Genomic DNA, 14,303 nt, shown 5'->3' on the forward strand with positions numbered 1-14,303 from the left:
GGTATCTCGTATTATTTTAAATTTCATTAAAGATTATGCTAATTGGAAGAATTTTGAAAATCCTTAAGTTTGAACTTTAGAAAGTTGATTATAGTTTTGAGTGTTTATAGACTCGTTAACTTACGAATTATGCACATATAATTGATAGATTGGAAGGGTTCGGAGGCATTGAGGAAAGAATATATTAGGTATCTCGTATTATTTTAAATTTCATTAAAGATTATGCTAATTGGAAGAATTTAGAAAATCCTTAGGCTTGAACTTTAGAAAGTTGATTATAGTTTTGAGTGTTTATAGACTCGTTAACTTACGAATTATGCACATATAATTGATAGATTGGAAGGGTTCAGAGGCATTGAGGAAAGAAAAGGTATTGGAGAAGTAGCTTTTCCACTTTGGTTCTTCGGTGAAGGTAGGTTATGGTTTATTCTACTTGATAGATAGACTCTTAATAGATCGGAGTGTCACGTTCCGACACGGTATTTTTGGATCGGAGTGTCACGTTCCGACACGGTATTTTTGGATCGGAGTGTCACGTTCCGACACGGTATTTTTGGATCGGAGTGTCACGTTCCGACACGGTATTTTTGGATCGGAGTGTCACGTTCCGACACGGTATTTTTGGATCGGAGTGTCACGTTCCGACACGGTATTTTTGGATCGGAGTGTCACGTTCCGACACGGTATTTTTGGATCGGAGTGTCACGTTCCGACACGGTATTTTTGGATCGGAGTGTCACGTTCCGACACGGTATTTTTGGATCGGAGTGTCACGTTCCGACACGGTATTTTTGGATCGGAGTGTCACGTTCCGACACGGTATTTTTGGATCGGAGTGTCACGTTCCGACACGGTAACATTAAAGAAAAATATATTGAAATAACTTAATATACTTAATCTCAATGAACGCATTTCCCAAACGAGTGTGATGTGGGGGCATGAGTCCTCGTGTGTGTGCTTGATATTGTGATTGATTACATACTTGCTTCAACTGTCACTTGTTCATGTTGTTGTTTCTTATCACCTGCTAAGTGATATAGTTGACTTTATACTATTATTCATTGTATATTAGTTTCTATTTTGGGTTGGCCGATGATACCTACTCAGTACGTGTTCCTTGTACTGACCCCTACTTGTGTTTTCTTTGTTTTTCTTTTGTGGAGTGCAGTAAGTGTACCATCGACTTCGACTCGCCCTCAGCTCTAACCAATTTTCAGCGCATCAGATTTCAGGGTGAGCTATTCCTTCTAGCTGGTGCTGGATTCTCTCAGTCATGGCATGATGTCCTTAAACTTCGGGCATAGACCATCTTATTTATTTATCTTGGTGTTTTTAATACTTTTAGACTTGGTATTTTGAGAGCAGATGTCCTTGATGTGATGACTTTCAGGTTTTAGGGATAATGTGTAATAGACTTTAGATGTTGGTTTGATTGGATACTTTAACAAGTTTTGAGTTTCCGCATTTTATTGTTATTCGTAGTTAAATTATTGATATGTATTGGGATTTGGATTCTTTGGTTCGCCCACTTAGGAGGTTAAGTGTGGGTGCCACTCACGACTCGTTTTGGGTCGTGACATTCTCTCAGCACCTTCCAACATGTAATACATAACATAACACGTGTAGCTCACACTATTACAATAATTATGTGGTTAGATGTTAGAGAAAATGATGTTTTAGAATTCATGAAACTCTTTCTTTGAGTTAATAAAAATGGTAAAAATGATGGATTTTATAAGTTATGTGGGCTCCATCGTTATATTTAACAGTTTTTGGGGGTAAATGGTTAAGTTTAGGGTAAACGACTAAATTGAATACATTTTGTCATACATAAATGACTATTTCAATCACCTAAAATATATTGAGGACCAAAATAAAGCAACCCAATACATTAAGGATCATTTTGATCATTTTCTCGAAATATTTATCTTCTTCTTGAGTAACTCAAAAGAAGAGTAATTCATGTTGGCTGAAAACTTACGATCAAGAAACAACAAAGAAGAAGAAGCTAATTTCCTCTGAAAAAGTAAGTTTGTCGATCGTATTCCCTTTCGTTTTTCACTAATTTTATTTTGGTGTTGAAATTAGTTGTTAGCCAATTTTGGGTGTTGTGATTAAAGCTTGAAAATCTTGGATTAGATGATTGATTTTAATTTGATTATAGTTGCGGCTTCATAATTTCCTCTGAAAATGTAAGTTTATCCATAGTTTTTCGCTTTCATTTTCTATCATTTCTTTCTCTCATCATTTTCACTTATTTGAAATAAATTGGGTTTATAGTTTGGGTGTTGTGATTAAAGCTTATTTTTGTATGAATCTTGGATTTTCTTCGATTACCTGACTGATTTTAATTAGATTATAGTTGTGGCTTCATAAGCTTAAAGCTTAAAATACATCGTTTTCTCTTTCGTTTCTTTCGTGTCTTTGAGTAATTTCATTTTAACAAGTGTTCATCAATTCCAGGGGTGGCTCAATGCCTTTAAAAATGAGGCATATGTCTTAGCCCGAAATCGAAAAGCCTAATTTAACATTAAAGAATGTTTCTTTTTTATGGATCAATTTTTAAATTTAACTTCTACATAATATGTTTAAGATCATAAGATTAAAAAAATTTGATATATATAGTTTAAGACCATAAAAAAAATAAAACTTTTTTTATTAAAAAATAATAAATAACTTGAATCTCAGATATAAAAAAAATAATTAAAATTTAGGCCTCCAATTTATTTTTGACTTTAGGCTTCTAATTAGCTTGAGCAGCCACTGATCAATTCTTGGCTTAGGTGGCTAATTTGACCATGTGAACAGATTTTTCTTTTGATTCCCTTTTTATGTTTTGCCGGTAAATTATTCGTTTACTTCTCGTTTTTGTTCTTGAATTCTTGGATTCGATGAGTAATTTTAATTAGATTACAGTTGAGAGTGTGAACACTAATTTTATTCATTTTTTTGACAATGTGATTTTGTTGGAGATACTTGTTTTGTGTTTTCATCATTGTTTATGTTTTACAAACAAATTATGATGGATCAAGAGAAGGATGTACCCAACAATCTTCCTGATGATGTAATTGATGAGATTCTTATGTGTCTGCCTTTTCGAGATGCTTTCTGCACAAGTTTTTTGTCCAGAGATGGACAACACATTGGTGTAGAACTCCATACCTGACGCTTCATTCTTGGAAACCTCAGATCCTTAGAGCCGCTATCCAAGAAATTATCACCCGCCATGATGGATCAATTACAAAGTTTACCCTTTGCATTCAGTATTCGAAAAGCTACCCTCGTATTAGCAGATTATTACATATCCCCTCTCTCGAGACTACCATTCAACATCTTGTTCTTAGACTTTCCAAACAATTCGATTTGCCTTGTTCATTTTTCAAATGTTTGACTTTAACTCATCTGTTTCCCCAAAACTGTTTATTACTTCCTCCACCAGAGTAAATGTTGCTTAATAACTCATTCTATTGCATTTTGGCCTTGGAGTCATCCTGATTTTTGGCTTGTTCTTCCTAGGTCCTTTCTACAGGCCAAGAAATACCAATAAAGCTTCCCGTTGATATGTTGTGTGTCAAAAGTCTTTGCATGTGTATTCGTCTTGACACGAATGGGATTTTGTCTGCTCTTTGCTTGATAAGAAGCTTCCCATTTTTACAATATCTGGAAATTCAGGTTCTCTTTTTATTTCTCTTTTCTTCTTTTTATACTCAAATCATCAATAAGGTTACGTAGTTGAGTTTTGATGTCTTTCTTAGATGAAGTTCAATGTTGATCACACTACGCCAGTTCTAGATTGTCTTGAAGTGGAATTTTTACAGAATGTGGAATTTAGCTTCAGAATGTGGAATTCCAACACCTAACAGTAGTTAAGCTAAAAGATGTTAATGACAGTATGCAGGAGATGCAACTTATCAAGCTTCTGTTAGCCAAGTCTCCGAAGTTGGTGAGAATGTCAATCAATCTCCAGATTCTCTTGGAAGAATCTCGAATATTAAATAGAATTGTTGAATTTAAGCGTGCATCTCGTAAAGCAAAAGTTGTCTTTATACATGTTTGATGAGAGACGATGATGTTTGGGTAAAACTTTGATTTTGTATTTGAAGATAAATAAGATAGAAATGAATGTTGATACAGTAGAAGTTGTGTTTTGCCCAATTGCCATTATATTGAAAGAAACACTAGCCAGTATGGATCATGGTTTCTTTAAATTTGTCTTTACTGTTACATTACAAATGTAGTAATTATCACTTATTGGTTGTTAGAAAGGAAGTGGATAGTATGTATCTCAAAAGAAAGTATTCCTTTATGGAGAGTTGTGTTTCAGTGAGCTAGTAAAAAGATTGGGTTGCATCTCTAAAAGCCTAGTGAAATTGCAAAAAGAGAATTTATAGAATTTTTCCACTCAAACATCTCTTTTGCCCCGAAACGCAAGGCCATATTAGGATGCCCAAGTGATGAGATTCACTCTAGTTAACATTTGAAACAAATCAATTACTACTTCTTTTTCTTTTATTCCTAACCACCGATCAACTTAGATCTAACTTCACCCAAAACCTGCTAATAGCCCCAGTAATCATTTCGAATTTCATCATCGAACTTCTTCTTCAGCTCAGGATGCTTCTCAAAGTATTCTTCAGCTGTCATCGTACTAAGTTTTTTCTGATCATCAAAACAAACGATAAAGGGTTCACTGATAAGAATATATATACATGGAGAAATAAGGTGAAATGAAGACCTTCAACTCTTGCACGTCTGCAACTTCTTTTTCTAATCTTTCAGATTCCTTCAGAGATTTCTGCTCCGCTTCTTTCAGCTCCACCAACTACAATTATTGTAACAATTAGAAAGAATAAACCAAAAATATGCAAATTTAACCATGTTATTCTTGTGTTAATCGAAACTTCTGAAAAGAAGGTACACAAAGGGGGTAATGATTTGGCATTTTCATCGAATCACCATTAACATGTCAATTTGGCTTCAAGCAGGTGCATATTGTAACTGATATTCTAACAATTCCACTGACAACAAAGGAGAGTGTCTCAACTTTATTTCTGTTAGGGAAAATATTTTTTGATAAAATGATTCTATTGAAATATGTACTTCATGTATTTTTTTGTTTAATCATTTTCATTTTGCTCCAATAATTTTTACCTATTTTTATGCCAAAAGGTGAATTCCTTTCTGTAGCAACAACACTAAAACACAAGGACAGTTTGTAGGATTTGAGCAATTGAGAATTCCCTATATCAATTTTCAACTAATTATTATAGGTATGACTATACCAATAACAAGTAGGTAGAAGAAAAAAACTAATGCAAAGAAAGGTAAGGATGGCGATTATTGTTTTTCCACTTACCAAGGCGTCAAATTTGGGTTTATATTGAGGAGTCACCGTATCCACAAACTTGGGGATCTCAACGCCTGAAAGAAACATTGTTAAGAATCTACACAAGACAGTTGAAACAGTTACAAAAAGCCAACAAACATCATTGGAGTTTGACATAAATACAGGATGTGAGCTAGCTCTTTTGCTCCAAAACAAGAATTTCCCTCTGAGAAGTAGATCAAAAATAAGAATTTCCCATTGCATAACATTAGCTTGACTGAAGATTGTGCTGCTACATTATTTTGCTAGCTGTAAACTCATACATTTTTTCAAAGAATCAGTTTCCCAGAGTGGAAAAGGTCCCACGGTTATCTTGTGAAGGAACTTTTCATCAACTCCGACAGACTTTTTTGGGCATCAGAAATATTTGAAGATAATCTCTTAAAATCTTATCCAAGATCTATGACAAATGCTAGCTTAGTGACATATAACTCTTAAAGTTTTATTTATCCTTAATGAGATGATTTATAGTCACCACACAAACATCCCACAAACACACTCACAACCAAACGACGATTTGCCCTTAAGAAAGTTGTCACTCTATGTATAATTGGGCATCGCCAGAGCCATTTCATACATTTTTTTCAGTTCTTAATTATGCTCAGCACAAGCTCATACAGTATAGTAACTCCATCGACGACCAACTCATGCACTAATAAAACCAGAATTTTCTATTATCCTTGCAAAGAGTATAAAGACAGACAGAATCCATTTCTCACAAAGCTGGCACTGTATCCTTAGATAAGGCATCTTGCAGACTTGACAATAAGAGAGACAGATAGATAAATTTTCTGTAACTCGACTCCTAGTACAATAAATATTAGTTACTTGTAGAAGACAACTTCTTGCAATGTGGCTGAAGACACAAACTTAGGCCAGGTTCATTTGAAATGTTCATCAATCAAACAATAAATGATTTGTCTAAAACTACATATTTGATGCAAAACAAGCTCGATAGAAAAGCATTTCATCCCCAATCAAGACCATGCAGGTAGTAATTGCTACTACCTCTATCCCAATTTTATGTGATGGTATTTGATTAGGCAGAGAGTTCAAGAAAGACATACTCACAGAACTTGTGGTCTAAAATATTCCTTAGATATTTTTGTGGTATAAATAATTTTGTTAAGAGGTATAATGGGAAGTGTTAAAGTAAATTATTTTTTAGATACAGAAATGTGTTATTCGTTTACTAAAATGAAGTGTGTGACGTAAATGGGATAGGAGTACAATAAAGTCCAACAATCTCAGGCAGAGCCACAGAGACATTGTTCAAAAAGTGATCTCAAGGAAAGGATTCAGAAACTATGAAAGTCAAAAATTTCAGATATTTTAAACTGAATTAGGGCGGTACATATTGTACATCCAATGTGCATATTACAGTAGATGCATCGACTGATAAATATCTCACTCAGGCACATGGAACTCATGAATTAAACCACTAACAAAATGAAACTCACACATTTTTTGAAGGAAGGTAACTGTACTTCATGAAAGGAAGGTAACTGTACTTCATGAAATAAGCCACTAAAAATGTAAAGAAAGCTTCAGACTTTTCACATTTAATCACACAGTTCACCTACATAGAAAACTATATCACGAAATCCTACACCTGAGAAATCTTACAAGGACCACTACTCTGCTTAGTAGTTTTGTAGTTTTATGGCCAAGAGTTTGAAGTCAAATTCTGAGAACCAAGAGATGTAAAATTCAAGGTACTACAAGAGAAATAACATTAAAGGTACCACGAGACCATGCTAATAAAGTAGGAAAAAAAAATTCCAAACAGAAAAAGAGAATCTGAAACTGCACATACTGTCATAGGCCTCTTTGTACATGTCTACCAAGCGAGAACCGATTCCTTTTCTGTAATACTCCCAGTTGATAGGTTCAGGTTCCTGCTTGGTATAGAAGTGAAGAACACTCTAGCGTTAGAGCCTCTAAATTTATAATCCAAATAGAGAAAACTATCTATCTGAAAAAACTTACAAAACAAGTGATTAATCGGTAACACTACACTACTCCATGAATTATCCATGGTTAGCGATCTTTTCTAGTTGTTTTGAAAACTCACAAGTACCATTTGGTTAAAAACAGACCTCAATAGGGACAGAGACTTAAGAGTCACTTCACAAATGTAAATACCATTATATTTATGCGATAACTCTTCCGATACGAATTAAAAGTTGAGTAGTTCTTTTTAGTGAAAAATTTATTAGGTATCAAAATACAAAATTTGATAAATGACAAACCCGCTCATTGCTATCTTTTTTAACAAAAGTAAATGTGTCAATGTGCATCTGAGACTTGGTTACAAGGTACTTCCCTATACAAGAAACCTGCAAAAGTACAGGTCAGCAATGATAGCATTTACTAAAATAATTCAATCAAAAGCTTTTCGCAAAGAACATTGTGTTCACTTAAGAAGCAGTTGAATCTCTATTGCTTTTGGTTCAGGTCATGGAGGGTAACCTGATTATTTATGATGAAGAGGATGCGTTTCTAGTGAATAATCCAGAGTTCTCGCATGGTCCCTCCAAAACCAGGTTCCTCAAGAACCATGATGTGAATGTTGAACATTGCATTTTCTATCCAAATGACTCTTGTATAATTCTCTAAAGTTTAGCCATAACAATTTAGAAATACTAGTAAAGGTTTCCACATTATCCAACATGTCTTCCTTTACAAAAAAAAAAAAAAAAAGGAGAGAGTAGAGGCACCTGCAGTTCTTTCAGTTACAGATTTCATTCCTTCAATCCTCGCTCATCTTCTCCTTATTTATTAGTTTTAGTTGGTATTTGCGTAGTATCCTTTTCTTCTACTTTTACTACTGCATTTGCATAGTTCAACTTGCTATTTTGTGGGACTAAATTGAGTTTATTGTAGAAATAAGGGAATAACAAGTACACAGGCACAATACAAAAGAACCTATTAATGGTTTCTTCTGCCTTTATATACAAATATAATAGTTAAAGAACCTATTAATGGTCTCTTGTTCCTTTATATACAAATATAATAGTTAAGGGATTTGTCCAAGAACCTATAGCATAAGCCTTTGAGGACTAATAGAAAGGATGCACATAAGCACCCAAGAATATGGCCTAGTGGTAAATAAAGTGAGTTGAGAACCATGAGGTCTCAAGTTCAAAATCCAACAGAGGCTGTGATTTCTTCACATCGGTCGAAGCCTTAGTGCATAGAGGTTACCCCGTATCTGATTTATCATCTAATCAGTCAGCCATCAACTGATTGAAGCAAGCTCTTTTTTTATTCAATTCCTTTTATTATCTTTTGCCACTTCAATTCCCCACATTCATGTAACCAACTAATACAACAAATGCAAGAGTACAAATGGCAACGTTCACCACTCTTCAAACCATAACCATATTATAGAGATCATTCCTAATAAAACAATCATGTTAAATCAATTTTAATGGAAATCAGCCCCGTAAATTTTCTAGTTAAACATCCCAAAATCCAATAAAATCAATCCCAGCATAACAACTCAATCCTTCAACAAAAACTCCACCTTCTTCCCACCATTTCCCATGAACTGTTAATTGACATAAAAACATTCATACTTGACAAATATGAAACAGCTCATGCTTTAGTCAACCAAATTAGTAATTCACCAAATAATAGATCCAAAAACTACAGAATAGCAAAACTAACAATCTAAATCTAGATCCATATACAGAAAATATCTATGAAAAAAATGCAGATAGAGAGAAAGAGGAAACCTGGCTGAACTTGGTCTGAAGTTGGGAGTTGACATCATCGAAAGCGCGACGGAGATTGGAGAACTCCTTGCGAGCTTCATCGGTGACAAGAAGCTTGGCCATTCCTTCCCAATCAATAGTCCTGCCGGCCTTGAAAGTCACGTCGGCGATCTTCTTCACTGAACCGCTCATTTTCTTGCAGTCTAAAAGTATTTGCAACAATGTCGCTTGTTATTTCTATACTATCGATCAAGCTTCAAAAAGAAAAAGAACGAGGCTCAGAGAAGCTGGAAAATAATCATTCGGCTGTGTGCCTATATGATTATTTACGAGGGCTTCGCACCACTAGGATTTTTATCATTTTCCTTTATTTATTTATTTTTTTAATTTTTCTTTTCCGTTTACGTAGTTTTTTCTTGTCCACTATATTAAAAAGAAGTAACTATTTTTATTAATTTAGTTTTGTTATAAAATCAATCTCAAGATAATATAATTATAAAGAGAAAAAGGCAAGAAATGTAGATAAAAGAGAGAACTTCTCTTCTTATTCAGAGGTGTTCTCCAAATGGTGAATGATATCTCTATTTATAGTGTTGAGATATCATACCCAAAGGTCACCTTGTTAAAAGCCAAACTAGTAGATATATAGTTATCCACCAAGGTTCATATCACCTTGGAATTATACATACATGAATTCATCAATTAATTCTTGAAGTAATCAAATGGACAATCCACAATTCAACGGATTTATGACACTCCCCCTTGGATGTCCATAGATAATGTGCCTCGATAAAACTTTACTAGAAAAAACTCTGTGGGAAAAGATTCTAGTGAATGATGAGTACACGTATCTTTTGATACGCATTATTTGTTGCCTCATTAAAAACCTTGTCAGGGAAACCCAGTGGGACAAAACCTCGGTCAAGGAAAAAAGAGTTCAACGTGTATTATACTCCTCCTGATTAAAACATCACTTAATTTCTTATGATGATGTCATCCAATCTTATATACCAACTTTTCAAATATTGACAGTGTCTTTGTGATCAAATCATATTCACGAAGATGTTGCATGATTGAACTCATCTTGATATATCATTTTCTAGATTCATGGATATGATGAGGCTTTGAGTTTAGCCGAATACATTCTTGAAAATCACTATATTTGTGACCTCGTTGTTGCAAGTAAATTGTTCATTCAACTTGTTCATAGCAACAATCATCTTGTGGACACTTTCATTTGCAGTTGACTATCTTGTAGAATAACTTTAAATAAATGTCTTTGATGCCATTTCAATGTCTTCTCGTTGGGGAGAGGCAGAATCTTGTCAACAAATTCACTGCAAAATATTTGATCGTATATAGTAAGGTTGTACCGACCGGGTTTCGTTATAGAAAAGCCAACGGGGAAAAATTTTGGGTTGAAAAACTTTTTCGTAGTAACTTGGAATTTCCCAACCTAGTCCAGATTAGGACGAAATTGGAGTCTAGGAGATCTAGGGAAATCTTGTAGCAATTGGGTGATCTAATTATGAATTTGATCATATGAGTAGATAGATAAGTCGTTAAGGAACTCGTACGACTTTACAGAATTGAATTCGGGTGAGTAGAACTCCCGAAATTGATCATAGCATAAACGGGTACTTTCTGAGCGTCATTGGTTGAAGGTGTGTTGTGAAATGGGGATATTGAAATTATTAAAATAGCTCATTGTTTCGTGCAAGCCGCTTTGGCGGTGATTTTGGCGGCCAGTGCGGGGCCGCTGTAGCGAGGTGATGACCGTTGTAGCGGTCCAAACGCGACTTAAAGTTGTAAATAAACCCCAAAAACGTTTTATTCTGCAATTTTTGAATTTGAGGGCTAAGGAACAAACCATGGCTTTTCTTAACAGTTTTCCACCATTTTTGAGGATAAATGTAAGATTTTAACTCCCCGAATCTTTTTTTCGATCCGTAGAGCGTAGTCTAATGGATAATTATCGATGGGGGAGGGTTTTGATCTAGAAACTATGATGGAAAAAGCCCTAATTGGGATACTTGGGATCATGGGTATGATCTAGGGTTGTTAGAATTGTTAGTAATCCAGGTAATTGGTGATTGTTTATTGATTCCCATATTATACTAATTGTTTGTAGACCAAGAACAAGCGGAAATAATTCGGAAAGGGAAGGATCAAGTTTCTTAGGGTTTCAAGCTTGTTTCGAGGTAGGTGATGGTTATGATTCTATGAGTGTATGATGTATGTTGTCTTGTTTCATTATGATACATGCATGTATGTGGATGTTGCATTATTGACCACACGTGTTGTAAATGAGGATATATGATTGATGAATGCCATTGAATCGTGACTTGATTGTATGATTATGAGAATGTACTTGTGATTGTGATTGTGATTGTGGCTTGTTGAATGGATCGGGTGTTGCGTTCCAACACACTAACTTGGATCGGTTTCCACGTTTCGGCATAATTATGAGATCGGTTGCCATGTTTCGGCATAATCATTGGATCGGGTACCACGTTCCGGTATGCTAACTGTTTGGGTTTAGGTTCCATGAGAGGACCAATGAGTTGACATAAATTGTGTATCTTGAGAAATGTGAATTGTACCTTGTTCGTAATTATTGATAATATTGTATATGTTCGATATATGTATGTGATTATATTGTTGTATTGAATTATGTATGTTGCACTTAGTGGGATAGCCGTGTGATCCTACCAGTATAGTGTAGTTGTGTACTGATACTGCACTTGCTCTTTCTTTGTTGAGTACAGGGTATCTTCAAGCGGCTATTGACATACCTCTCTTAGAAGATTAGTGATCGTCATTCAAATTCAAGGGTGAGCCAGTTCTTCCAAGCAGCCATGAGTTCTCCTTTTTGTCTATGTCCAAATTTCAGACTTAGACTTCCTAGTTAGTTATTAGTTAATTAGTTTGGGATTGTATCCCTTCTTGTTTAGACTTGTTGAACTTTAGATGTTTTGGTACATTGACTTTCAGGTTCTAGGTGTATTTTCCGCATTCTTTAGTTGTTAGATCTTTTGGAAGTTTATTGGAACTTCAGTTTTAGCTTCTAACTTACTTCTGTAAGTTAAATGTGTTAGTATTTCAATTTAGTTGCTTGGTTTGGGTTGTAGTAATGGTTCTCCCACCGGAGGGTTAGTATGGATGCCAATCATGACGGTCTGGGTCGTGACAAAGTTGGTATCAGAGCCTACCTTCGTTGATCTTGATGTACCAAAACGAGTCTAGTAGAGTCTTGCGGAATGGTACGGGGACGCCTTTACTTTTCATCGAAAGGCTATATGACTTTAGGAAATCTCTCTATTTTCTCGTCTCCTTTCGTGCAATAACTTGATTCCAATTGGTATCTGACGATTCAAATTGGTATCTAACCTCCTTCACTCTTTTGTCCGCAGATGGTTAATACTAGGTTCAACGGCGTCAGGCCCGTAGCTCCCGTCAATGCTCATGCTGAGGAATCTGCAGCGAGAGGTCATGGTCGAGGCAAGGGTAGAGAAAGAGTTAGGGGTAGAGGCCGAGGAAGAGTGGCGCCTATTAGAGATGGGGTACCAGTCAGAAATGCTCCCCAAAATGAGGCCCCTCTTGTGCATCATGAAGAGATAGAAGAGGATATTGAGGTTGAAAATGTTGATGAGGTTGGACAAGAGGAAGAGGTGTAAGGTGAGACTACCGGTGATCCTCCCATAGACCCAGTGTTAGCTCAACAGATTATGTCATTCTTGAAAGGGTTGGTTGGTCCTGGAGTGCTTCCTTCTGTTCAAGCGACTCAAGCCCCCGCCAATCCTCCTATTGCTTATAGGGGTGGGCATAAACACCGAGAAATCGAAACACCGAACCGAACTAAATTATTTTGGTATTTCAGTTTACTGAAATATATTATATTATATTTATAATATTATTAATATTTTATTAATATCAAATAATAAATAGGCAAAAATCAATTAGGTCAAACTTTACCCTTTTACTTTTCTAATTTCTTAGCAGTTAGCAGAATAGGAAATTGGGAATAGGCATAGCAGCCGCACATTCTGATTCCACGGTCCAACTTTCCATGGTACTTTCCACGTCTTCCGGCGACTAGCAATCAACAACAAGCCAACGATCGGCCGACCAGCAAGCACCACGCAGCATCGACTGCCGACTAGCATCACGCAGCAGCGACCAGCATCACGAGCAGCCAGCGACCACTAGCGACCGGCGAGGCGGCGACCACCATAAGGTATTGTCAATATTTCTTCTTTCATTTTAAGTTACAAAGTTTCAAAATGAATATTTCCTTTTCCATTTATTTTTCTTTTTTATTTTTGCTTTTGTTACTAGTTACTTAGTTAGTGTGTGAATTCATTGTGAAATAATTTTTTTATATAGATGGCTGAACAAAATCAATTAAATGTGGGTGTGGCTGATCAAAGTTGAATAAGTATGGCTGGTTCTACGAATAATACACCTACTAATAGCAATGATGCGTCAATTGCCACCGAGGAAACAATAAAAAAAAAAGAAATGGATCCTAGATCTCCTGTTTGGCAACACTTTGAATTTTTTTTTGAAAATGGTGTATCAGTTAAAGCAAAGTGTTTACATTGTAAACAATACTATGTTGCTAATACAATTAGAAATGGAACAAGTGGACTGAGACAACATTTGACTAACCGATGTAAAGTGTATAAGCCCCCGCCTGTTGCACCTGGTATTCAAAAATTGTTAAATATTCAAAGTAACAATTCTTCGATAGAGACTTGGAAATTTGAGCAAGAGGTAGCTAGGAGAGCTTTAGTTGAGATGATAATTTTGGATGAACTACTTTTTAGTTTTGTTGAAAAAGAAGGCTTTAAGAAGTTTATGAGTAAAGTCCAACATTTGTTTCGAATTTCTTCTCATAGAACCATAACAAGGGATTCTTATGAAGTTTATGGTGAATTGAGAATAGATTTGAAAAAGTCTTTTAGAGAAATACAACCAAGAATTTGTCTCACAACAGACACATGGACTTCGGTGCAAAAGAATCAATTATATGTGTTTGACTGCTCACTTTATTGATAGGGATTGGGTGCTTCGTAAAAGAATATTAAATTTTTGTCCTATCACTAGTCATAATGGTGAGCATTTGGCTGAGTGTATTAGTAATTGTTTACTTGATTGGAATTTGGACAATGTCTTTACTGTTACGGTTGATAAAT

General features: G+C 35.4%; 1 protein-coding gene and 1 long non-coding RNA gene across 2 annotated transcripts; one reads left to right on the forward strand and one right to left on the reverse strand.

The window, feature by feature from the left end:
* Positions 1 to 1,949: 1,949 nt before the first annotated feature.
* Positions 1,950 to 4,053, forward strand: LOC107059887 (uncharacterized). Its single transcript, XR_001473013.1, has 3 exons — positions 1,950 to 2,026; positions 3,517 to 3,672; positions 3,756 to 4,053. It is a non-coding gene; the product is annotated as an uncharacterized lncRNA (long non-coding RNA).
* Positions 4,054 to 4,281: 228 nt separating this feature from the next.
* LOC102602016 (ATP synthase subunit d, mitochondrial) lies at positions 4,282 to 9,429 on the reverse strand. Its single transcript, XM_006343396.2, has 5 exons — positions 9,127 to 9,429; positions 7,203 to 7,284; positions 5,357 to 5,421; positions 4,736 to 4,822; positions 4,282 to 4,659 (listed from the first exon to the last, which is right to left on the reverse strand). Exons 1-5 carry the CDS (start codon positions 9,295 to 9,297, stop codon positions 4,558 to 4,560), a joined length of 507 nt encoding a protein of 168 aa, XP_006343458.1. The 5' UTR covers positions 9,298 to 9,429; the 3' UTR covers positions 4,282 to 4,557.
* Between the last annotated feature and the right edge of the window lie 4,874 nt (positions 9,430 to 14,303).

This window comes from Solanum tuberosum, unplaced genomic scaffold, assembly GCF_000226075.1.
Source record: "Solanum tuberosum cultivar DM 1-3 516 R44 unplaced genomic scaffold, SolTub_3.0 scf00044, whole genome shotgun sequence".
Lineage (NCBI taxonomy): Eukaryota > Viridiplantae > Streptophyta > Magnoliopsida > Solanales > Solanaceae > Solanum > Solanum tuberosum.